Genomic DNA, 27,036 nt, shown 5'->3' with positions numbered 1-27,036 from the left:
CCCGTGTGTGTGTGTGTGTGTGTGTGTGTGTGTGTGTGTGTGTGTGTACACACACTGACCATGAGCAAGAGACAGAATGTATACACCCTTAAACGATGGCAGGATTTGATAAAAGAAAGACGTGAGGGGATTCTTACACAGATGAGGAACTGAATAAGAATGAAGAAAGGGGGTCTCTAGGGTGGATGGATGACCCCTGGATGTAGGTTTCGTGAGCCACCCACAGGACACAGAAGGTGTTGGCGCCACATTCTGACTATTTCTTCACTATCCCTCCTTGGCTCCTGCCTTGCCAGCAATTTTGAGCTTAATCGATACCTTCCCTTGAGGATGGTGTGCCAGTGCTTTAATGCTTTAATATTTGACCTCTGCCCCTGATGGGCAAAGTCGCCTGCAACCCTGGGCCTCAGGCCAGGCCACCATGCTTCCAAGAGTGTAGCCTCCCATACAAAGGAAGCAATGTTCCCAACACTAGTTCTTTCCATGTACATAAGTGAATGGGATGGACCCCAGAAGTCAAGGGACCTCACAAAAGTACACATTCCAGGTACAAGGGAGGAGCAATGTGATACTTGTGGATGAACTTTATAGGCAATTTCATTCTATCCAAATGGTCAGAGTCCAACAGGAAAAGGTCATCAGGAACATTTCTCGTCGACTCTCCATCTTCGATTCCTTCAGAGAAAGCATTTGAGCAGCCTCCTTCCCTTCTAGTTGTGTTTGTTGTGCTGCCCCCACTCTCCAGAGTTCAGACACCATGAAGGTGGAGGCCTGCACGGGGAAAGCCCCTAAGGAATTGTTAAGAATGAGTGAAACAGGCTGGAAAGCAAATCCTGCTCCAACCAGCTCCCAGGACGTGCTCGCTGACCCTGTGGCGGGCCTAGCCTGACTGATGTTAAACTCTACCAGTAACCATCAGCATGCCGCCTGTCCTCATTGTCCTTATGGTCTATTCCAGCTCTCACATACTGGGATTCTAAAACCAGAGGCTGGGGCTGGAGGTATGGCTCAGTGGTTAAGACTCTTTCTTGCAGAGGACCCAAGTTTAGTTCCAGTGCCCACATTGTATGGCTCACAGCCATCTGTAACTCCAGTTCCAGGGCATCTAACATCCTTCATCAGGACCTGCACACACATGAAAACATACAGATACATAAATAATAAAACCTTTTAAAAAAATAGTAAAACCAGGGGCGAAGGGTTTTTCAAGATTCATAGGATTAATAAAAACCAAAAGCCCTTGGCCACAACCATTAAAAATAATAATTAGCTATTAGACAGAGGATGACCAGCTAACCTGGCCATTGACCAGGAGCAAAGAGGCACTAGGTATGGTAGCATCTGCCTTGACCAATGAACACTGTGTGTGAACCAACCCAAATGCTGTGACAGCTCGCCCTCAGGGTCTGCTCTGTTGCCTACGCCCTGTGAAATCCATAAAACCTGCAGGTGGCTGGGAAACTTCTCAAGATGCCTTTGCAGGTCTCTCAGAAACCGGGCAAACCCGTCATGGCTCAGCCTAGCAAGTAAGAAACAGAGAGCTAGTGAGGCTGCGGCCTGTGGTTCCAGCCCTCACTGTTCCTGTCCTCTGAGAACCCTGCAGGCCTATCAGTGGCGCACCTGACCCTGTCTCCAAAACACACGTGCTGCCTCTGAACACTGCAGATGGTGCTGACAAAGTGAACACCCAATCAGATGGTTCTAGTTCGGATCCTATCTCTGCCAACTACCTGGCCCTGTGGCCCTGGACAAATTATCATAGTATGAGTTTGCTTTACCAATCGTGTCAGCAAAATGAGCATGGGGAAGAAATAATAGCACTTGGTCTGGAACAGCAGAGGAGCAGAGACAAGTGACCTGCCAGCTTAGCCTATTGGGCCTGCTTCGGATCAATGAGAGACCCTTCTAAAAGAGGGGCAGGGTTGGTTTCTGAGCTCTAACACCCAAGTTCGACCTCAGGCCTCCACATGAGCACGTATGCACACCATGTGCGCCCACACAAACATCCACATCCACATCCACAAATAGTACTTGCTTTTTTTTTTTTTTTTTTGCTTATTATAAAGATTACATGGCCTCTATCGAATATTCTGTGAGCATGAGCTCTTGTGCGGGTTGTGCTGTAACAGAGAGTTTGCTGACTGAAAGGGATCAGACATGCCCAAGTGATGCTCAGTGTTACCAAATGCCTGCCTGTCTAAATGCTGGAGTACCAGACCAGATCCACCACTGAGGGAAATAACACTTGTGTTTGTGGGGAATTATCAATTGGAAAAAGAGGCTGAGTTAGGGAATCTCAAGAAAAAAATAATAATAAAAACAAAAAAGCAACACTACCTAATTTCTAATACATCCCTCAATTCTCTGATGTTACCAAATCCTTCATGCTGATAGAAGAGAGAACTGGGTAAGAGAATCCATCTCTTCCTGTCTGTCCAGGATGGTTTAGACACCAGTCTTCTTGAAAGAACTCTGTGGACATTTGTGGGTGCTCAGGTATGCCCTGAAAGCTGGGGTGCGAAAGGCAAAGCCATGTATCTGTACCATGAATTTCCTCTTCTTTAAACAGATCCACATTTTCATGCCTTTTTAGCACAATGAGATTAAAAAAAAAAAAAGCTATCAGGATATTTGGAAACAGATGGTCTGAACTATTCCAGGCTATCTTTTCCCCTTTGGGTACAAGAGAACTCTGGAAGATGAGAGGCAGCCATTGCCCAAAGAGCCGTGGACTCTGTCTGAGCTTATGTGGTTGACTCGGACAGAAAAGGACGTCAGGAGTTTATCTGCAGGGCAATTGGACTTCTTCAGTCGCTGCAGACTGGGCGGCATCTAGGCAGGGCCTGTGAGCCTGTGCCACAGCCAGATCAGGCTGCTTAAATCCAGTCAGAAACGTGAGGAATGGGCTTCTCCTTCCTTTCAGAGTCACACAAAACCAGCGTCATGCTTCCAGCGAGAGGCTTTAAGTAAGGGACGACTTCAGAGAAAGTGCTAAAAAGTCCTACACATACACCCGGGGCTTGTCTCTAGAGAGGATGCCAGGCTACTGATGGGCCTTGAATCCCTGTTCTATTAGTCCCAGGAAAAAGAAAGATTTCATGACCAACCAAGCTCTCAGCCTGAGTATGAAGTGTTTTTCTAATGGCCTCCATAAAATAATTAAAAGAGGAAAGCTGTCCTGTCACCAAGAAAGTATCAGGCAGCTCCAGGTTACCATGGGAAAACTATGGCTGTGATTTCCAAGGCTATGAGCTTACTTCTATTGAGGGGACTCATCTGACCCCAAGGAAACAAGAACAACTGATTTGATAATATACGGAGTCATGGTTGTTTGGGTCTCTTTCCTCTCCTCTTTTTAAAAGGGTGGGAGAGTGAGGGAAAATGTCTTGCTATATAACACAGGCATGCTTCACAATCACAATCCTCCTGCCTCATCTCCTATGTACTGGATTACAAGCATGTACTACCAGAGCTGACTTTTTCTTTTCCTTTCTTTCTTTCTTTTTTTTCTGAAAAATCATCACCCTTGTTCTTCTAATAACTTTAGAGAAGTGATTTTATTTAACTTGAGAGTCAAGAAACACAAGGTAAATAGTGAATTTTGTAACAATAGAAAAGGTAACCATAGTATTGTCAAAGGATGTCTCGGACTCTCTGAATTTCTCCCAAAAAAAAAATATTTTTTTAATTAACTTTTCTTTTTTGCTGGCTTTGGTTTGCCTCCCCAACTATCTCTCCTGAAGAGAGACTCTAAGACTTACAAACTTTGACAAGTCGTCACAGAAAAACCTGTTAAAGTTCACCTAAGTCAGAAGAATTTAGGAACAGACAGGTCCACTCACCTGTGATTACGTGGTAAAAGAGTAACAGAAAAATCCCAATCCCCAGGGATCTGAATTCAGAACTAGTTTCTAGCAAAAATGTTGTAGTCTCTTGACTGGTTTTGGCCCATCCAACTCTCCATGCACAGCCATTTTTTATTTGGAGAAATGTATGTTGCTGCCACTCTTTCTTACACAAAAAGCTACTTTCTAAGGAGAGAGGGTTCTTTTGCTTGTGTCAGGGGTGGTGGATCATGGACCTCACTATATATTCTGGCACATCACATCCTGGGCTGGTCCTGTCTAGAAAAAGGTGAGGGTAAGATCCTGCTGCAGACAGATGACATGTTAGCACACAGCATATCTTGTGCATAAGAATAGTGACCCTGCTGAGAATCCCCGTGACCCAGCAGACCCTTGACAATCATATCAAAACAGACTTAACAGGAACTCTGCTTGTTGAGATATTGTGGTTACACTATAAATTGTAACTCTTTCAAGTGGACAAAGGGCTGGGAAGTGGTGGTGAATGCCTTTACTCCCAGCACTCAGGAGGCAGAGGCAGGAGAATCTCTCAGTTCGAGGCTAGCCTATGCTACAGAGCTAGTTCCAGGACAGCCAGTGTTACACAGAGAAACCCTGTCTCAAAAAAAAAAAAAAAAAAACCGACGAAAACAAAGATTATAATTAAGGATTTGGTATGTCCTTGTCTTTCAAAAGGGCTATAGCACCTACCCTCTGCCTTGGGACCCAAATCTTGCTTTAAATGCAGCAGATACTTGGACTCAGAAAAGCCTAAGAAAGACAACGACAAAGGACAAAGGTGGCAGGGCAGAAGATGTTCTGTACCAAAGCAAATGAGCTAGATCAGGGGAGAGGATTTTTGTCTTTGTGGTTTGACTTGAGGGTTAGATTTGGAGCCTTCTCCAAATCCTCCAATTCGAGCCACAGCTGTAGAGAAGCACCATACACATGTTCCCAGACAGGAGGTCAGCTGCCCGTCACTGGGTCTTTTCTAGGGGAGTTTGATCTACTGTGATTGACTCCTGGATCTTAGAGACAAACCTACTTCTAAAGTTTGATCCTCCTGAGAAAAGCCTCCTGCCTGCCTCTCTTTCCTTCCCTTCTCCCTAGCATGTCTCCCGTCTCATACTGGTAACAAGAGTAAAATGTGCTGGGTCTGTCTTTGAAACAGGAGTGATACAGAACACTCTGCATCATGCAAGTGTTCTCTGTGTGTGTGTGTGTGTGTGTGTGTGTGTGTGTGTTGGGGAGTGGTTGTATGTATGTGAGGGGGCACATGTGTACGTTGTACATCTGGGCACCTTTGAGGATAACAGAACATTAAAGACAATGAGTGAAGACTGAAGACGAGTGTGATGGTACATACTACTGCACCGACACTGTGGAAGCCAAGGCAGGCGATCCTGAGTTTTAGGCCAGCCTGGACTATATAGCCAGACTCCTTCAGAGAAAAAAGAAAGATGGACAGGAAGGAAGGGAGGAAACAAGGGAATTGAATTAAAAAAAAATAACTTGAAACTCAGAGAGGTATATAATTAAGCTTATTCATAATTTTGAGGAAATGCTGTTTAATTTCTTCCAAACATGAAAAGAAAAAAATCTCCATGTATTTCATGGGGCCTAGGATATTTTTTTGTATTAAAAATAAAAACATGGGGCTGGAGAAATGGCTCTTGCAGGAGTTCTGAGTTCATCTCCCAGCAGTTCCATGGTGGCTAACATTGATCTGTAACTTCAGTTCCAGAAGACACGATTCCCTCTTCTGACTCCTGAGGGATCTGCAAACACATGGTACACAGACATGCAAGCAAAACACCCATACATATAAAATTAAAACAGACAAAAGTGAAAAGAAAATTAGTTCTACTAATATATCATGTTAGTGGGTTAAAGAACATTTTAAATAATACAGACAAATATAGTATGCAAAAATGATATCAATAAAAGTGTTAGAATTCTACATCTATTTATTATATACTAGAAAGTTTATAATAAATAAAGTTTATCAAGCTAGGAATAAAATCCTTAACAGAATTCAGTGAGAAGGATCTCTCTAAAATCTACAGCAAACATGTTTAATGGTGAAATGTTGGACCCTTGAAGGTTAGAACAGGGCCCTGCCCTATTCCTGATCAACCGTGACTAGGAGCCTTGCAAACAGACTAAGCAAGAAGTAAAGGTTGAATATTTGAAGAAAAAAAATCTCATTATATGAATATTATATTATCATCTATATGGAAAACTCAAAAGAATACAGAAGAATATAGTGAGAATAGGTATGTTGTTATCAAGGTTATAGTCTCAAATCAGTATTTGTAAACACAACTGCATGTCTATACACCAAAGAGAAAAATAGGAAGGTAATTTTCTTTTGATTTTTCTTCTGTTGTTTTATTTTCAGTCTCACTCTCTAGCTCAGGCTGACTAGGAACTCACCTTGGGATCTATATTGCCCTCAAATTCATGGCAACCCTCCTGTCTCAGCCTGCCAAGTACTCAATGTAAAGTTACAGGCTTTATATTGCATCTTTTTCCAGAGACAGGGTCTCAGGTAGCCCAAGTTGGCCTTGAACTTGATATGTTGCAGGATGTGACCTTGAACTTGAACTTCTGATCCTCCTTCTTCTGCTTTCACAGTACTGGGGTTACAGGCAGGCAGCATCGTGTCAAATTTTTTGCAGTTTTTAGGATCAAAAAAGACGAAACAAGGGCTGGAGAGATGGCCCAGCGGTTAAGAGCACTGGCTGCTCTTCCAGAGGACTTGAGTTCAATTCCCAGCATCCACATGTCAGCTCACATAGAAGCATACCTCACAACCTTGAGATTAAGAGGCATTTTAGCCAAGATTTTTCAGAAGGGAGAACTGCGTGGAAATATATTATGTAACTACTTCTGCCCATCAAAAGAGACCACAGAATAAAAAAGTATAAGGAATTTATACCTAAAAATAATAGAGTTCCACAACATAATGATAAAATAATCAATAACCCAGGTACTTTGCAGAGACAAAGGATCTAAATAGGGATTTCATGTAATAATAATGGTCAGCAAACCTTTGAAAACAGCGGAAAAGAATGAACTCAGGAAAAAAAAAAAACTGAGGCTCACTGGCATTCAGAGGCAAGAATGTAAAACCACAATGAGTGAGCGTTCCATACCAACACAGGAGCAGATATTAAATATCTGAGTGTTGCCTCATGCTGTCAAGACTGAAAGAAGAGGGACTGTTGCTTTTGCTGGCAGACGTGTAAACCGTTACAGCCACACGGGGAAACCATTTGTTATTCCCTAATAAAACTGCACAAGCTCCTACCCTACGGCCCATCGGTTCCATTCCAAGGTGTGTATCCTGGAGGAACATGGGCACAGGGGACATGGACAAGGATGTTCATAACACTATTCATAACAGCCCCAAACTAAAAGCTACCCAAGTGACACATTCACAAGAGAACAGTCCCATGGTGGCCTATCCCCGCCATGAAATATGAGACAGGAGCCACGAAGACACAGCCAACCTCCATGTCACTGACAGCATGTGCTTTCATGCGATGCTCGTAGCAGAGACAGCAGAGGAGCTTGGGTAGGGATGTGATACCAGAGTGGAAGAAACTACACAGAAAAGCCCTGGGATGATCAGTTCACACACACTTCAGTGCTACGCTTACCTCAACCTTCCTGATGCTGTGGCCCTTCAATACAGTTCCTCATGTTTCAGTCCCTCTTAATACAGTCCACGTGTTGTGGCAAACCCCAACCATAAGATTATTTCACTGCTACTTTGTAACTGTAATTTCACTATCACTATGAACTGTGGGGCATACATGATATGCAGGACCTCTGAGATCCCAGGCGGTCTCGACCCACGGGTTGAGAACCGCTTGCTCTAGAGGGAGGGAAGGCATGTGGTTTGGATACACACATTGCTTATACTATTATGTCAGTGATGCGTAAACTGTGCTCGTGATGTATTTATTATTTAGATTTTTTAGTAGAAAAGAGAAGTGACAAGAAAGAGGTGAGAAGTAAATGACAAAAACAGCCTGGCCAAAGAGATCACATGGCTGGGTTGAAGAGCAGGAATAGAGAGAGGAAGGTACGGTGGTTTGAGCGAGAACAGCCCCCAATAGACTTACATGTTTGAATGGTTAGGGAGTGGCATTAGGAAGCATAGACTTGTACAGGTAGGTGTGGCCTTGTTTACGGAAGTGTGTCACTGGGGGTGGACTTTGGGGTTCCATTTACCCAAGCTAGGCACAGTGGTTGGCCCTCTTCTTGCTGCATACATATCCGGGCTTAGAACTCTGTTACCTCTCCAGCACCGTGTCTGCCTATGTGTCGCCATGCTTCCCAATATTAGGGTGATTTAAACCTCTGAATTTTTCCACCAGCCCCAGTGAACTGTTTCTGTCATAAGAGTTGTTGCAGTCCTTGTGTCTCTTCACAGCAATAAAACCCTAAGACAGAAGTCAGTACCAGGGATATTGTTGTGGCAGACTTACGCTTCTGTGAGGATTGTGGAAGGACTTTGGACTAGAAGAGCCATTGAGTATTGAGAGCCCAGTGGGTTGTTTTGTCAGAGACTTGAAGACAAAAGTGTTGAGAGCAGTACAGGTAACAGAAACCTGGTTTGTCAAGGTTCAGAGGAAACAACGATGCTATGGCACCATTTATGTGAGGAATCTGGGGTTCTGGTTAACTGGGGCTGAAGAATAGGCTACAATTAACAGGAGACCAGAACCACTAAATCATTTTTGTTTTACTGGGATATTGTGCTGGCTAGCTGAAGCTGAGAAATTAGCGGTGATTGAAGAAAGACCAGCATCACTGACCACAAATTCTTCTGAGAAGTGGCTCCTGAGAGTCTGCACCCAGCAGCTGTGTTCCAGAGGTGGCCATGGTTGTACCTTGAGCTGGTAGCCAAATTTGGTAGTATAAGAGCCACCCAGGTGGTTCTGGTTTTGAAGACATAACGGGACATGGAGAGCAGCTGAGTCTTGGCACTGAGAGGCCAAGATGCAGCCTCAATAGCAGTTGAAGGTCCAGGTTTAGGGGCCATGCAGAGAAGTTGAGGCTTAGCTCCATAAAGAGCTAAACCCCAGGAGGGGCTACTGGTGAAAGTGCCATCCAGATGCAGCAGAGAGCCCAGCATCTTGGAGATGACAGGACCTTAAAGGACCAGCAAGAACAGCAGTGATCCTGTCCAAGCTTAGAAGACAAGCTGTGTGTGACGCGGAGGGTGGGGCTGGGGAAGAGAGCTTTTTGTAGGAGCCCAGATATTGGACATTGCTTTGATCTAATTGTGACTATGTCCTGGTATTTCCCTCTCAGAGCAAAAATATGCTTAATTTACTTTTGACTTTACAGGATCCTGCAGCTGAGAGATTAAATTTTAAAAGAGATTGTGGGCTTTTTAAAGAGACTTTGAATTTTTTTAAAAAGTCTCAACTTTGAAGTGTTTGAATTTGTAAAGACTGTGAGACTTTTTAAGTTTGTGAAATGTTTTATACTGTGTTATTGATATTAACGTGTCATCTTGGGGACGAACAAGAAAAGAAAAGTTGTGGGTTAATAGTGATGTGTTTGTGTGTCAAGGTGACAAGGGGTCAACTTGACACCAGCTAAAGAGATTTGAGAAGAGGAAACCTCAAGACAGTGCCTCCATAAGATGAGGCCTGTAGGCAAGCTTGGAGGGCATTTTCTTAATTAGTGATGTATGAGGAAGGGCCTCATTGTGGGTGGTTCTATCCCTGGACAGGGGGTCCTGGGTTCTATAAGAAAGCAGGCTGAGGTAGCCAAGAGGAAAAAGGTAGTAAGCAGCACCCCTCCATGGCGTCTGCATCAGTTCCTTCCTTCAGGTTCCTCCCCTGTCCTAACTTCCTTCAATGATGAGCAGTGCTGTGGAAGTGTAAGCCAAATCAACCCTTTCCTCACCAATTTTTTTTTTGTCATGGTGTTTTGTTTTGTTTTGTTTTTGTTCGTTTTTTGTTTGTTTGTTTGTTTGTTTTGTCATTACTTCATCGCAGTAATAGAAACCCTAACTAAAACAGAAGGCGAGGCTGAAAAGGGAAGCAGAAACATATTGTAAGGTAGATCAGCCTTTAAAATGTTTGCCACACAAATGAGAAGACTGAAGTTCAATCCCAGGAATCCACATGAAAGACCCATATGTAGTGGTTTATACTTGTAATCTCAGAGATGGCTCACTGGCTGGCCAGCCTACCTGACCAGCAAGCTCTGGGTCCCAATGAGAGATTCGGTCTCAAGAAAGAGGGGAAAGGTAAGGGCTGATGAGATGGCTCATCAGGTAAAGGTGCTTGCTGCCAAGCCTGATGATCTGAGTTCTGAATTCTATCACTCCATGCCAAGAGAAGTGATTCTTTTTTTTCTTTTCTTTTTTCTTTATTATTTTTATATTAATTATAGTTTATTTACTTTGTATCCCAGCTGTAGCCCCCTCCCTCACTCCCTTCCTCATCTCCTTCCTGCCCCTCTGTAAGTCCACTGATGGGGGAGGTCCTCCTCCCCTTCCATCTGACCCTAGCTTATCAGGAAGAGAAGTGATTCTTGTAAGTTATTCTCTAACCTGCACACATCTGACATGAGTGCACATGCACTCATAGAGTTAGATAGATAGACGGATGATAGATAGATAGACACATAGATGATAGATAAATATAGATAAATGGATGATAGATAGACACAGAGATGATAGAGATAGATAGATAGATAGATAGATAGATAGATAGATAGATAGATAGATAGATAGATAGATAGATAGATGGATGGATGGATGGATGGATGGATGGATGGATGGATGGATGGATGGATGGATAGATAGATAGATAGATAGATAGATAGATAGATAGATAGATAAGATAGATAAACTTTTTTTCTTTAAGCACATCAGCCTGTTAAACAATAGAAAGAAGAACAGGCAGAGGTCAGAGGCTTCTATTTTGCTGTTCTGTTCTTATCTGGAAGAAATGAAAGGGATTCAGATTCATGTTCTGTAAGTTATTGAATATCCTGCTAAGTCTGCGTGTGTGTGCGTGTGTGTCCGTGTGTGTGCGTGTGTGTGTGTGTGTGTGTGTGTTAATACTATCAGTAGTTAATGAGCAAGTGGGCTCAAGCATCCTAGATTTAATTTTAAATTGTGTTTGTCCTAGGTAAGTAACTCTTGTCCCCCACAATGTCTCCTTTAATTAATAAGCTACCTTTAACAAGGACTGAATTTGTTGATACTTAAGAAGCATTTAAAAGTATGGAGGTAAGCTAGGTCCTGAGTCCCTGTTTGCTGTCTTATTGTTTTGCACATACAGCTTTGAACACAGGGATGAGACCTGGGTGGGCGGCACAGAAGGGGAAGCTGATAGTCCTAGCTGGCCCTAAGTTGACTGCCTGCCACACTCCATTGCACTCCTTTGGGAACCCAGCCCTGGTACATTACCTGGCCGTAAGATATCAGCTCCGCCTCACTCTCCCCAAAGCCACAAACCAGAGAAAGGGCTAGGCAGGTGGTGCTGGGCATGGCTGTTGGTTTTCAGCTGTGTCAAGCTGCTCTGTGGTTTCTCTCATACCTTGTGGTGCTTACTGGTTCTGCTTGTCTGTCTCTTCTGTCTGTACAGGTCAGCACTTCTCACCCTGTGCCTGCCTCCCCAGGACATTCCACAGCCGTGATCAGCGTGCCCAGCTCCCAGCAACACCTCTCCTCTAACATGTAAGTAAAAAAGCTCAGCTCCATCCTCCCAGCCTCTGCCGTAAAGAGCTCATATTTGCAGCCCTCTGTTACCCAGTGGCCATGCCCAAACCATGCCATCCAAACAGCTAACTACCCCCCTGCCTCTTACACCACCAATGGTGATGAACACAGATGAGAAAAACACAGATTCAAAAGCACAGCACTGTCAGGAGATTGGGTATTGAGCTGTCTCTATTGTCTCACTTCAGGTTTAAAATATTGGGTCATAAATGAATATTGACTTACAATAGTCAGTAAAAAAAAAACATACACACAATAAAAAGATTTAACATTGGGGTAAGAAAAATGCTTGCAGAAAGACATGCATGGTATATACTGACTTATATAGACCTCTAAGATAGGATAAACATTCTAAAATCTGTACACCTAAAGAAGATTAACAAGAAAGAGGACCTGGGGTAAGATGATCAATCCTCACTTAGAAAGATAAATGGGATGAACATTGGATGTAGGCGAAAACAAACAACAGGACAGAAGCCTACCACAAAGGGACTCTGAAAGATTCTGCCTAGCAGTGTATCAAAGCATATACTAAGACTCATAACCAAACCTTCAGCAGAGTGCAGGGAAACATAAGAAAGAAGGGGAAATTAATATGACCTGGAGAGGACAGGAGCTCCACAAGGACTAAATATATCTGGGCACAGGGGTCTTTTATGAGACTGTTTCTCCAACCAAGGACCATGTATGGATATAACCTCTGCTCGGATGTAACCCATGTATCCAAGTGGGTACCCTAGTAAGGGTAACAGAGACTATTTCTGAGGTGAACTCAAAGGAGCAGCCCTACTAGGCCACAGAGGAGGACTTTGCAGCCAGTCCTGAAGATACCTGATAAGCCAGGGTCAAGGTCCTCCCCTATCAGTGGACTTGGAAAGAGGCAGGGAGGAGATGAGGGAGGGAAGGTGGGATTGGAAGGGAATGAGGGAGCGGGATACAGATGGGATACAAAGTTAATAAACTGTAAGTAATGAAAGAAAGAAAGAGAGAGAGAAAGAAAGAAAGAAAGAAAGAAAGAAAGAAAGAAAGAAAGAAAGAAAGAAAGAAAGAAAGAAGGCTTGCAAATAAGAACCTCTTTGATAAAGAGTTAAGGAGTATCTCCACAGTCTCTCAGTCTCTAGGATCCCAAAGGACTACTGGGCACCCTAGATGCCATGCAAATGTGGTTATGGTTGCAGTCCAACACAAACCATAAACTAACTTAAAATATTATCAAATCTATTTTGCTTTTTTTTTTTTTGTAAACTCAATTACACAGTCTTGGGCATAAATTTTGTAGATGACAACATCATGTCACAATGTCAAAAGCTTGGACACGCCTGGCTGAGGTGACCCCAAATCCAGCATGGCAATTAAGCTCTTCCTTTAATGCCTTTCATGAGGCAGCTGTTTCTCATGTCCTTGGCCTCACTGTTCCCTGTCGTCCTCACTACAGTGACTCATATCTGGATGCCACCTACCTGACTCCTGTGTGAACTTTAGACTACAGAGTCTTTCTTCTCACATTTTTGCATGATAGAAACCGATTCCCCTCCACCTACCAGTCACCCAGTGGAATCATTATGTGCAAAAATAATAATGACAATCACCCCTGCCTCCTGCTTCCTAATGTGCACTTTACAGTTGGCATCCAGATATCTCCCAGATCAGTCCTGGAAGTCACACAAACCCCTACTCTCAGTCCAAAGAGTGTTTCAGAAAGATTTCTGAACTCTGGTAACCCTGAGCCTTGCTGTCTTCAGAACCACAGCAGACAGTACTGAGAAGGCACTGAGGTGGACTGTTACGCACCTCTGCCACTGATCCTGACTTCCAGGTCTTTTCTCTGCTACAGGCCAGTACCCATTGCCACAGTGCCCACGTTGGCCTGTCCATGATTTCCATCTGTGTGGTACCCCATAGGGTGGCGAGACGAAGGTAGAGTGCCGCGTCCTCCGCTGGCATTTCAGCCACGTCGCTCCACTTCTGTCTGCCTTCCATGTCTAAGTTTCCATTTTTAGTGATTTTTGTTGCTAGGTGCTGGCAGGTGAGCTATAGGGACTGGCTTCCCAGCACTTCATCACCTGACCTCCAGGTCTTGTTCTGTGGCCCGTTCTGTGGCATGTTCTGTGGCCCTTACCAGCTCCCTGTGTTTCCAGGTTTGTAGCCCTGCACTCTTACTCAGCCCACGGACCTGATGAGCTGGACCTGCAGAAGGGAGAAGGCATCAGGGTTCTGGGAAAGTACCAAGATGGCTGGTTGAAGGGTCTTTCCTTAGTCACAGGACGAACTGGCCTCTTTCCAAGCAACTATGTCATCCCTGTTTTCAGGTATGTCTCCAGGGCCCTTCTGTGCATTGAACTGATGGTGGATGCTATGCCTTTTCAGAGCATACACCAAGAAATAGCTTTTGCCTTCATAACTCATTAGCTTACACACAAAATATTTATAACTTTTTTCCCCCAGAGGTCCTGCGTATTTACAGGCTTTCCTGGAACGTAGGCAACTTGGCCTCAAACTCCCCCTGCCTCAGACTCCCAGGTGCTAGGACCACAAGTGTGACCCAGTGTCCAGCTTTGCCTCATTAAATTTCCTGGCCATGCCAAAGGGCCTGGCATGTTATTCTTCAGATGAAGGCACTGATACACAGTGACATGACTTGCCTAAGACTGCGTCTGAGGCTTCCTGCTGCCGAGTCCCAGATTTCCCACATCACATCTGACACAAAAACAACACCATCGAGAGAACTAATTGGAAAATGTGACCAGATGGCTCCCCAGGGCATCTTAGAACGGTTCTCAGGACGCTCGATCGTGAGGCAGAATTTCCATAGGTTCAGACCAACACTTGCCTAGCCATGCCCCAGATCAAAGACCAGTCACACTCAAGGAGCCCTTCCCTCCCAGCTTTCCCAGCGACACACCTAATCAATGCCACTGACCCTCAGCCTGCCCTGCCTCTTCACACTGTGCCCATAAATTCACACGAACAGGCCTCAAATCTATTGTCATCCTTCCTACCTCTGCCTCTACCTGCCCAGATATGAGGCAGCGAGGCCCTTGTCACACATCAAACCCTGTCTTTGTGACATGCAGAGGGTCACAAACTCCAGGAAAGTGACAGAGTCTGAGCATAACCTCTGAAGTAACTCTGGAGACCTTCATTTAGGTGAGGCGCTATGTCCGGAGGAGGGTAACAACAATGGTGGGAACAGAACAAACTGCAGCCTCGAAGAAACTGATGAAGTACGGTGGTTTAACCTGTGAAGAACAAAGGACAAAGGGCTCATGAGTAACTGTGTGTGCTAGGAGCTAGATTGGGGCTATGAGGGCAGCAGAGGAGAGCAGGGGCTAATCTTCAGACAAAAGGCTACCTTTTCTAATACATAGATTTTTCCATGGCCGCTGGCAAGGTAGAAGAATCCCTGTTTAGGAAGGGTACAGGCAAAAATGAGGTCTTCAAGAACCTCAAGAAAAGTTGTGGGTTTTTTTTTTAATATGACAGAAGTTGGAATGAGACATCATAATTATTCCTTTCAATGTAAGGTACTTAGAATTTGTTGGAAGAATGGCAAACTAAAAGTGTGTGTGTAACTGACGCTTTCACCTCTTCAAACATTTACTGAATTTTTTTAGGTTGTATATAGGTATACATAAGAATTTTGCCTACATGTACATATGTACACTATGTACAGGTCTGGTGCCCTCAGAGATCAGAAGAAGGCACTGACTCTCCTAGAGGCGGAGTTACAGATGGTTGTGCTACATGTATGGGTGCTAGGGACCAAACTCAAGGCCTCTGCAAGAGCAACAAGTGCTTTTAAGTACTGAGCCATCTCTCCAGCCCCTTAAATGTTAACTATATGTCAGACACCATACCTTTCCTGCACCTGGGGAAATATTAGTAAACAAAACACACACATGCACACACACGTACGCATATGCACCTACTTGCATCTGTGTGTAAGGATTTGGCCTCACTGAGAAGAAAGGAGAATGAGGGAAATGCAGAAGTAAGCCAAGCTGATCTTGGAGAGAAGTACATTCTGGGCCACAGGAACAGCAAGTTCAGAGGCCCTGGGTAAGAATGTACCTGACATAAAAACCCACTAGACTGAGTTAGAGCAGATGAGGGGAAGAGCAAAAGAAGATGAAGTCAGAATGGTAAACGGAGCCAATTCATCTAGAATTCTTAGGTCATAATGAAGGATTTGTTTTTGACTCCATAGCAGAGTCTTTTGAGCAGAAAAGTAATACAATCTAACCTATGTGTAACCATGTCTCTGATTGCTGGGTTGAGAATAAGCTATAGAGAAGAAACGGTAGTGATAGAAAATCTAACTAAGAGAATAACAGTAACAGTCCTATGAAGAGGGTAAATTATCATGTTGTCAGCATAGGAGGTAGTAATTTGAAGATGTAGATTCCACAAATACCTTAAAGCTAGAGGTATCAGGGTTTTTTCTGACATTAACTATTAGGTGTGAAGGGATAGAAGATTCAAGGTGAGTGCGGGTTTTTTTTCCCCCTCTGGTTAACCAAAAGAGAGTAGGATGGCAATGGTGAAAACACTAGCAGATGGGTTTGAGCTATGGGCAAGCAAACACTTACTTCCCAGCAGATTAAGTGTGAGGTGCCTATGAACACCAGCAAAGATACCGGTGAGCCACTGGGTAGACAAGGTGAGCATTGAAGAGTCCTGGTCTTGAGATGCTGTTTAAAGCCATGAGATTAGATGAGATATCCGTGGTATGACTGTCACTGCCTTTGCTTATATACGAGGCTTAGCCCAGAGTCCAGGATGAATTATTAAAGTGTTAGTATGGATGAGAATGATCGCATGCTTAACATTATAGATGAATGTTTTTGAGGAAGTATAAACCGAGGAAAGCCCTCAGTTTCCTGGGACAGTCAGGGTGTGTGGTCCCCTCCTTGGTTTTCTCTTGAGTAGACACCCAGCGCCCTCAGGCAGGTCATGCGTATCTGTGCTGACCCCTCTGAAACGGCTTCGTTCCGGACAGCTGTGGGGCTCCAGTAGCACAGGCTGATAGTGACCTGCTCCCCAGCTCCAAGTCCACAGAAATCTGAACCTTAGCAGATAATGAGGTGCTAACACGGAGGCGTAGTTTTCTCATGGGGAAGTGGCATTCCCAAGGAGCAAGCCCCTCTGTTCCTTGATGCCGTTGGATTAGAGAAGATCCAAGTGTTGTTCCCTTGATATTTTTCATACAAAAAAAAGCGCCTATCTTCACTAACCATAGAGGTGAATGTACATGCTGAATTGTGCAGCTGGGTACAGCTCACCCTGTTCCTACCCACCCTTTCACTGTTTCCTTGTTAAGTTTCATCCTCCCCTTCTCACAACTGAAAAATACTGATCTTTGTCTGCTTTGTTTCTGCTACTATTACCAAGTGAGGACCTACTGAGTCAGACAATATATGCAAGGCTCCTTTCTGTTCTTTGACAACTCCCTTGTCTGTTCTCTATTTACAGTGATGGCTCTGTAGTGCCATTAGCTCCTCTGGATGCCAACAGCCAGGACTCAGAAATGTGAGGTGCCCCCTGGGTTCTGAAACATTTGCTTTTATAGCATCATGACCTACAAACTGAGGCAGAGTTTAGGGATAACCTATAGATAAAAGTTGACCAGAGCTGGTCGTTGGGGCACATGTCTATGATCCCAGCACTCCGGGAGGCTAAGATAAAAGGATTGGCATGACTCTGAGACAAGGCTGGGCTATATAGTTGATATCAAGCCAGCCAGGGCTATGTAGCAAGACTGTCTGAAAAAATTTTGACCAAAATGTCAAGATTTCTATTTAAGATTCAATGTGGGACTTTTTAACTACTCACAGTGAAGAAAAATACACTCCACCTACCAATATGTCTAACTCCTATTAACCACAGCTAAACCTCTGCTTCTGTAAAGTCGCTTCTCTGAGACTCTGAAGACGTATGCAGGCTCAGGCTTACAGAGCAGTTGTCAAGCATCTATCTGTCCAGCATCCAAACTCCTTCACAGCACCAATGCCCACTTCAGTCTTTTTCCTGTGCGCTCTCAGTAGATGTTGGGTCTCAACTTTCTCCTCATCCCATCCACAACTAATTCTATTTTCTTGTGGGTTGGTGGTGCATGAGATAAGGTCACAGGTAGCACAGACTGACCTTGAACTTGCTGTATAGATGAAGGTGATCTTGTGGTGGTTAGAATGAAAATGGCCTCCATAGGCTCATAGGCTTGTTGGAAGAAGTGTGTCACTGGGTGTGGGCTTTGAGGTCTCAGGTGCTCAAGCCAGGCCCAGTGTTTCTTTCTTCTGGCTGCCTGTGTATCCAGCTGTTCTCTCAGCTTCTTCTCCAGCTGTCTGCATGCTACCATGCTCTCCATCATGATGGTAATAGACTAAACCACCGAACTGTAAGCCAGACTCAACTAAATGTTTTCCTTTATAATAGTTGCTATGATCATGGCATCTCTTCACAGCAACAGAAACCCTAACTCAGACACTTACCCTTCTACTTCTGTCTCCCAAGTACTGGGATTGCTGGTGTGTGCCACCAGGCCAGCTTAGCTTGGTCAATCTTGCAGTCTTACTTGGGACTTTGAACTGGAGCTGGGGAGGAAAGGATACAGAAAAACTGAAGATCTAACGTTATGGTGAGAGCAACAATAACACCTTATCTATGCTTTTTCCTCAGCTCCCCAACTGAACCTTCAGGTACCCACTCACATCCTGTTCCCAGGCACTTTCCACCTGGCTCCTGTCCTCCCAATAAAACCACTTCTATGCAGTTATACAGGATGGTTCTTTATTGTAGCCTCCACAGACAAATATGCCTGTCTTGTGCCTTATGGGCAGAGGAAAGTGACAAGGGGCCATCACTGCCTTTTCATTCTCCACACAGATACTACAAAAATGGTAAAGATTCAAGCTTTCTCCTTCACAGGAGGCTGTTTATGTGGCAAACCCAGCAGAGCTGCTGTGTGGAATGCCCTCTTTGAAAATAGGATAAGCTCTAATAGCACAGACAGAAAAAGGACACAGGGACCTGTTAATGCAGCAAACCAGAATATCCACTCCTCCTACTTAAGCCTAGAATGTCTCAGTCTCCTCTGGAAAACAAGGATCATAATGTCTTCAGGTTTGGGGTTTCCTGGGGATTAATTAATATATGTTAGCAAGGTGCTTTGATGTTGGGAGAAAATGCTAGGTAAGTGCTAAGTCTCTTTGCCAAAAGACATAGAAGGAGTCAGCACTGGATGGGAAAAAAATCACAATTTAGAAGTTCCTGGAATCAAGCCCAGTGCTGTGCTTATACTTGGTGCCTTAAAGAGTCATTCTGAGAAGGGACTGGCGGAATAAGACTGAATTGAGCTTAATTAGCTGTACTCTGTCCTTGCTTCTGTTGCTCCTGCTGGAAACAACTTGGGGGCTAGTTTTGCCTATTGCTGATATGCTTTGCAGCAAGCAGCTCTAAGAGGCCTCTTGTTCAAAAGACACTCAGCTGGGGAAGCCAGTTTCCAGAGATCTTCAGTTCCCAGGCCTCATTTCTAGCATACAGTCTTGTTTTCTCACTGATAGGCTGTTTTCTCATTGATATTCCATTCTTCATTGACCATGCCACGGGGACCAGAGCAGGTTGACAGCTCTGGGTCAAAGGGCTCTTGCACCAAGCATCAGTTCCTAGACTATGTGCTGCTTGGACAAGTAACCATGAGGCTCTCTTTGTATATGTCTGTGTGTGTGTGTGTGTGTGTGTGTGTGTGTGTGTGTGTGTGTGTTTCTCTGTCCCTCTCCCTCTCCCTTTCTCTCTCTTTGTGTATAGGTATGTGCAAGTGGGTGTGAAGACCAGAGGTCAACTTCAAATGTCATCCCTTTGGGTAACATTGGCCACAGTTAATCAATATCTTGCCTACCTTCATACAGCACTGGCTCATTCTTATCATACACATTGTATTTCCTTTTTTGTTCACTGTGCTTTACCATTTATTTGCAAAATATTTTATTACTTTTTATTTATTTATTTATTCTTTATTATAATTTATTTCTTTTGTATCCCGGCTGTAGCCCTCTCCCTTATCTCCTCCTGGTCCCACCTTTCCTCCCTTTCCCCCACCATATCCCTGCCCTAGTCCACTGACAGAGGAGGTTCTCCTCCCCTACTATCTGACCCTAGCTTATCAGGTCTCATCAGGACTGCCTGCATCCTAGTGGCCTAGTTAGGCCACCTCACTATGGGGAGGTGATCACAGAGCTGGCCATTTGAGTCCATGTCAGAGACTGCCCCTGCTACCCTTACTAAGGAACCCACATGGAGGCTGAGCTGTTCATGGGCTACATCTGAGAAAGGGAGTCTAGGTCCTCTCCATGCATGATCCTTAGTTGATTCATCAGTCTCTGAAAGACCCCCTGAGCCCAGATTTTTTTGGCTCTTTCAGTTTTCTAAAACAGCCCTGAGATTCCACCTTACACCCATCAGAATGGCTAAACTCAGAAACTCAAGGGATGACATATGCTGGAGAGGTTGTGGAAAAAGGGGAACCCTCCTCCATTGTTGTTGGGAATATAAATTTGTACAACCACTTTGGAAATCGATCTGATGCTTTCTCAGAAAGTCAGGACTAGTGCTATCTCAAGATCCAGCTATACCATATATATCTGAAAGATGCTCAACTATGTTCATAGCAACTTTATTCATAATATTCAGATCTGGAAAAAACCTAGATGTCCCTCAACTAAAGAATTAGTGCAGAAATTGTGCTACATTTACACAATGGAATACTGCTCAGCAATTAAAAACAAGAAAATCATGAAATTTGCAGGCAAATAGTGGGAACTGGAAAAGATCATCCTGAGTGAGGGCACCCAGAAGCAGAAAGACACATAGCATATACTCATAAGTGGATATTAGCCATATAATATAAAACAAACATACTAAACTGTACAGACCTAAAGAAGTGAAAAGGAGGGCCCTAGGGAGGATGCTTAATTCTCATTCAGAAGGGAAAACAGGATAAACACTGGAAGCGGTAGAAAAGAGGGAACAGTGCAGAAGCCTTCCACGGGGGCTCTAGGAAAGACTCTACCCGTCAGGATGTCAAAGCAGATGCTGAGACTCATACACATTGTATTTCTAATAAGCAGAATAAAGGGAAAGAGAAAGAATGAGGAGAAACAACCTGAAGAAAACCATGGAGGACACTGTGTAAGTTGGACACGAGAGGGCTTTCTACACCAGGGCCCTCGTGGAAGTCCTTACTTCCGTGGAATTATCAGAGGCTATTTCATCAACACGATGATGGGGTGATTGGTGGGCAGCACATAGGAGAGAGGAGGCCAGGTTTGAATCAATGAGAGGGAGAGGAAGACATGTCAAGTACCAGCTACTGCCAATGCGCCTCACAAAGGTTGCCGTCTGCAAACAGTGGCCGTGAACTTGTTGTTTATAAAACTTTAATGCTGACATCACAGCCCAAGCATTAGCGTCTTACGATGTCGCTTCAAGGCTTCCACCCACCTTAGCAGCTCTAGCTTAGTGGCCTTGGCTGTTTTGTTTTGTTTTGTTTTGTTTTGTTTTTTGTTTTTTGTTCCTTGTTTTCTGTGCATCTCTAACTTGCCCTGGAGAGGGTATAGTTCAGAAGTAGGGCAGGCAGAGAGTTAGCTTCAACCTGGCTTCAAACCTCTAGTCTGATAGCTGCTTGGACAAGTAACCATGAGTCTGTCTGTCTGTCTGTCTGTCTGTCTCTCTCTCTCTCTCTCTCTCTCTCTCGTGTGTGTGTGTGTGTGTGTGTGTGTGTGTGTGGTGTGTGTGTGTGAGTGTGTGTGTGTGTGTGTGTGTGTGTGTGTAAGGGAAAGCACCTGTATGTATGGGTGTGAAGGTCAGAGGTCAGCTTCAAGTGTCATCCCTTTGGAATCATCCACCTTGTCTTTTGAGTCAGGGTCCCTCACTATGACCTAGAACTCAACAGTTAAGCTAAGCTGGAGGGCCAGCAAGCTCCCAAGAAATCTGCCTGTCTCTACCTCCCCTGAACTGGGATCACAAGATACCAGCACACCTGGCTTTTTTCATGTGGATGCTGGAGACTGAACTTAGGTCCTCATGGCTTCACAGCAAGCGCTCTATCAACTGAGATCTCTCTCCAGTCCCACAAGCTCTGTAAATTCTTTACATCTATAAAGCCATGGCAATAATGATGCTCCCTCAGAAAACTGTTATAAAGAACTCACATGAATACGAGTGAAGTATCTGACCAGTGTCTTGTATACAGTAAGCACTCACATGTGTTAGCCAAAATGACTAGAAGGAGTGCTGAAAGCACTGAGGCAGCCGTTCGACAAACACATAAATCAGTAGTACATGCAGGACACAGGGGCTGTAAAATAAGCCTTAAAAACCTCCACCTTCAACATGTTTCAGCATCTAGCGGGAAAGCTGCTGAATAAGCAATTGACTAAATGAACAAAATGAGGAAAGAGCAGTGGACTCATGTAAGACCAGTGCTGTGACCTTGGCCTGAGAGTGTGAGGTGAGGGGTGACCGGGGCCATACAAAAGAATGAAACTTGGGTGTTCATGTTCTACCAGGACCTCAGGAGCCCTTCTCCCTGCTGCCAGGACCCACATAGTTATTAAGATGAAGGGAGTGGGGATCAACTTAGCTGCATCTGTGGATGACAATGGGGTGGGTAATTGAAAGGCCACCTTCATTTGGGGGAGCTGACTTTAAAAAAAAATAGGAGTATTACTGAACATTTTCTTTCTCCATTTCTTCTCTTTTGAAAAATAGTTCAACAAGAAAGACATCTAGTTTTCCAGATTTCCGGAGCCCCACTCTCCTCCCCTCATGGGCGTTATCCACCTCCTCTGTGTCCTCCCAGGGTAGCCTTTCAGAAGGTAATCCCCAGCAAAGCCAACCCTTCAAATCTGTCTTTGTGCCCACTGCCATAGCGAAGCCTGAGAGGAGCACACCTAGCCCAGGAACTTCGGGACAAGGGTCTCTTCGGAAAGGGCGGAGCAGCGTGAGAAAAAGTAAGTTGATGGCAGAGAAGTACTTGCTTAGAGCTAAATGATGGGGGTTCCAAGTGGAACACACTGGAAGTTTTACACAAGGACGATGTGTTGGTTTTGGGCTCAGCCTCTGCAAAGAATAAGTCCCAAAGGGATGAGTGCTCTTATTGAGTGTAGCCCAGACCATGTGAAGGCCACTGTCTGGGTCCATTCATACATACATGGTGAATGGTGTGATCCCAAGCTTAGTGGGACCTTGTAATTGGATTGTAGCCAAGGGGGAACTGCTTTTTATTTTTTAAAAAGGGGGGTGGGTGATTTATAGGCTCAGTGCTCCTCAGACTGTTTCTAGGGACACCCCTGAGTGGGCAGGAGCTGGGGGTCAAAGATGAGATTCTGGAGACAGTACTAAAACCCACTATTTTCTGTGTTATTGGTGTGACACACACAGAGAGGTTCTTCCTTAAAAGATTATGCAAAAGCAAGACTCACACCCTGAACCCACCAGGTGTCCAAAGTCTTCAAGATCAATGGAGTCATCTGCCAGTCATACCCCCTGCTCTGTCCCATGACTCTCTTTCCCCCTCTATAACATTCCACACTGAAGGCGCAGCAGTGCGTGCAGAGATGCCATTAACACCTTACTGTTAGCAGCGCCTCAGCATCTTAAACTTCTGCGTGACGTTTCCTTTGTGGGGATTAAAAAAAAAAAAGATCTTGAAAGCTTGCTGTACAAAAGAGCGTGATTTCCTTCCTGTCACAATCCAAGTGTAGCATGCTCCTTCATAAAGCCGGCCCTGTAGCCTCTTGTATGATCTCAACATATGAGTACACATGAGATGCAAACTGAACAGACAGAAGAGTAGTACAACAGACAGAATGCACAGGGAAAGTCCCCAAGAACAAAAGGAAGCAAACGTCTTCACTTAGGCGTGCCCAGTTTCTGTATCTCACGGCATCCATAGTCTCTTAAATGTACCTGCCTGTTCCTCCTGCTTCAACTTTCAGCCCTTCTTTTCTGCTGTCCCACCCAATTCACCATAATAGCCTTGTACAAGTTACCACCCTCTTTATAATAATAATTTATAATAATAATTACCCTCTGTTCTACAGTCTTAGTCTAGTACTCCTATCAGGTTTAACTAACAGACAAAATTAACAGACAGCAATGCAATGTCTACCACTAATAAGCTCTCAAACACATGGCTTTAAAAAAAGTTATTGGTAAATTAACTTTAATTATTAGTCAATAAATCACTTACTTGCTACTATAACTAGATTGTCCATCTACATCATGATCTGGTTTAGGGTTGAAACGTTCCCTCAGTCTAGACCACTCAGCATTGCAGAGAGTTGCATTCCGCTCATGCTAACTGGCTTTTTTTTTTTTTTTTTTTATTCTTCATGCCCTCTGTATTGCTGTGTAACTCTTGACTGACTTTGGCCGCTTGTGTTGTATGCACGTGTAATAAGAGAGCATTAGACTTCTTGAAAGTTGGAAGCCGATAAACAGATAGGCAAGAAGCCAAATTTCCCACATACCCACAGGAACTAAGGACACATCTGTGTGGTATTGTTTTGCCTCCCCTAGTTCCAGAAGCTTTCCTTTATCCCTTTTCTCAAAGTGAGGCAGGTCAAGCTGTCAGTCTCCCCAAAAACCCACTCCACTCAAGCGGCCGTCGATGCAAAAACAAATGTCTAAACGGAAAGATCAGACTCGGCAACTGGCAGCGAGAGGGCAACAGGCAGCTGAGAACACACCTGTGTTCAGTGTCCACGCCTACTTCTTGCTCGGTGAAGTTTCACAACCACAACAGAGAATGTGAACATGGCTCAGGCTCTCAGTACTAGACACAAATGACTTTGGTTCAGTGTGTCCAAGAAGCATCAGGAAGACCTTGGATAATATGTGGTTCTCTAAACATTTGGAGACCCTTTGAGAAATAGCCCACAATGCTTTCACAACATCGAACTCCCTACCATTTCCCCAAAGGCAAGGAACCTCCATTCCCTTGGTCACCTATAGGATTTATGCCAATGAGATGGGACCTCCTCCTTAGGGCCTCTCAGGGAAGACTTTGAAGGAAAACCTGTCTCAGGAAGGCACAGACCCACACTATCACACTTCGGGTCATACTTTGGGCAGCACAATATGCTTCCCTTCCTCGTAATGATAACCAGCAAACATCAGGCACTGTCTGGCAGTCTGTAGATCTTGTAAGACGCAATGCACACTTTGTCAGCCTTCACTGAGCAGGAAATAAACAGGGACAGTGAGCAAGGCTAACGTTCTGAGCTGCTGCCCCTCCTGCCATGCTTAAGTTTCTATTATCAGTTTCTCCAGCGAGCAGATGGTCGAGTCCTCTCCCTGTGTTGCTTTCCTTCTCTGTTGTCTGCTCACTTTGTGTTCCCTTGTTCTTCTTCCTCTTTGGCCTGTCTGCCTGTGTCTGCTTCTCACTGTGGAACTCTGTGTGTCTGTTTCCCTAACCATCCTAAACGGGAAAAGGAGAGAGAGGGAAAGAGGAGAGAGAGAGAGAAATGTAAATTGAAGCAGTATTCCTTCAGACACCTCTCACGGCATTCAGTGAATCAGTTACCTGCTGCCAGCATCCCCAAACCACACACACACACACACACACACACACACAAAATCACGTTTGAAAGACAGACCCCATGAGAGTATGAGCTCAGCCACATTAGAGAAGCACCTGTCTGTCTATGCTGGGATATCAAAATACATTGCACACTCAACCCACATGCAAACTATGTTCAGACATCCTCTTGCTGATATCTGCTCTGTCATCCCCAGATGGATCCCTGCAGAGACCAGTCCAGTCTGGGATCCCGGCTTTCATGGTGGGCCCCCTCAGGTGCAGTTCCACCATGGTGATCCAGCCTCAGAAGTTCCAGTTGGGTCAGCCACAGGAGATGACCCCTGTCCTAACGCCGATGACGGTGGACATTGGGCCTAAACCCATTTCCACTGGGGAGCCTGCCCTGACCTGCATCAACAAAGGTGCCAAGACCAGGGTCCACTCACCAGCCAGTTCTGTCATCATGGAAGGCAAAGAAATATCCATCAAGAGTGAGCCGCCAGTCAAGCCGCCTGCATCTGCCCCACCCTCCATCCTAGTGAAACCAGAAAATTCAAAAAATGGCACCGAAAAGGTAAGAAGGGAATGACATTGGGACCCTGACTCTTTAGCCTCCCAGCTTTGCACATCATGAGATTGTCATGTTGGTGGACATTGCCAACCGCGCTGGCAGTCAGCAATAAAATCTTCACACACAACAGCCCCCATCCCACTCACACCTCCTCCTTGCTAGACATACTCCCCCTTCCCTCCATACATGCTTCTTTTGAGATCCAGAGACAGCCTGAAGAAAACATGGCTTGATTTGAATTACAGCTCCGATTAGGTGGTTCCAGCCAAAAACGCTTCACCCTTCTGGAGCTTTGTTTAATTATTCATTATTTATTTGACTAAGCCATAGAAATAATAATATAGGGACTAAAGAGATAGCTGAGCAGTTAAGATTGCTGCCCTTATAGAGGACTTGGATTCAGCTCCTAGCATGCCCAAAACTCCAGTTCCAGGAGATATGATGCCTTTTCTGACCTCTGCAGGCACACACATGGTGCACATACAGACATGCAAACAAAAGACACACACACACACACATATATATGCATATATATATATATATATATATATATATATATATATAAAATAAATCAAAGCAATGACCATGCACAGGCTTGGAGATGTGATTAAATGATGTAAGATGTGTGAAGCGCTTACACGGGGCTTGACACACGCTTTTTCACCAGACGACAGAAACATTTCAGACACAGGAGAATTTAGATGACGTCAAAGTCCCATCAGATGATAATTGTAACAGCTGACTTATTGTGCCCTCTGTGGCATCCACTGTCAGAGTTAACATCTAGTCTGGATACTTTTGCACTAGAAGGCATGAATTTTTTTTTTTTAAGATCCTTGAAGCAAGAGAGATGATGAAAAGGAGAAGGTGACATTAAAGGGATCACGTGATGTTCATCATCATCCTTCAGCTTGCTGAGCATCACCACACCCATCAATCATGCCCCACACCAGCCCCTGTGCCACCATCCCACCATCACCCATGCCCTGCAAAACAGATGGGATGACATTCCCTCCTATTTGCTAAGCCTTCCCTAAATATGAAATAGGCTAGCACAGCGCTCCACGTGTTCCATCTCATTAAACCCTGACTACAATCCCGTAGGGCAGGGAGTATTTTCATTTTCATTTAGAGTGAGGAAACAGAGGCTTGGGGAGTTAACAACGTTGTGCAAAACCACACAGCCGACATCTGTATCCATTCCAACAGCCCAGGCTTTTCTGCTAAGCTTGTAAGGAAATGCATGCGTAGAAAGGCACTCCTTAGCTCGGCCAGAACCGTA

The 27,036-nt window shown here is 44.5% G+C and overlaps 1 protein-coding gene across 4 annotated transcripts in view; it reads left to right on the top strand.

Moving 5' to 3' along the window:
• Positions 1 to 27,036, top strand: part of Sh3rf2 (SH3 domain containing ring finger 2) — a 116,607-nt gene that overhangs the window by 72,162 nt on the left and 17,409 nt on the right. For all 4 annotated transcript variants that reach the window (XM_021650742.2, XM_060377337.1, XM_060377336.1 and 1 more), the window contains 4 exons: positions 11,471 to 11,562; positions 13,743 to 13,913; positions 22,369 to 22,610; positions 25,399 to 25,757. In XM_021650742.2, the coding sequence (XP_021506417.1) occupies positions 11,471 to 11,562; positions 13,743 to 13,913; positions 22,369 to 22,610; positions 25,399 to 25,757 (864 nt within the window). The remainder of the gene's footprint in view (positions 1 to 11,470; positions 11,563 to 13,742; positions 13,914 to 22,368; positions 22,611 to 25,398; positions 25,758 to 27,036) is intronic.

This window comes from Meriones unguiculatus, chromosome 2 (genome assembly GCF_030254825.1).
Source record: "Meriones unguiculatus strain TT.TT164.6M chromosome 2, Bangor_MerUng_6.1, whole genome shotgun sequence".
NCBI lineage: Eukaryota > Metazoa > Chordata > Mammalia > Rodentia > Muridae > Meriones > Meriones unguiculatus.
This window is presented reverse-complemented; position numbering and strand designations above follow the sequence as displayed.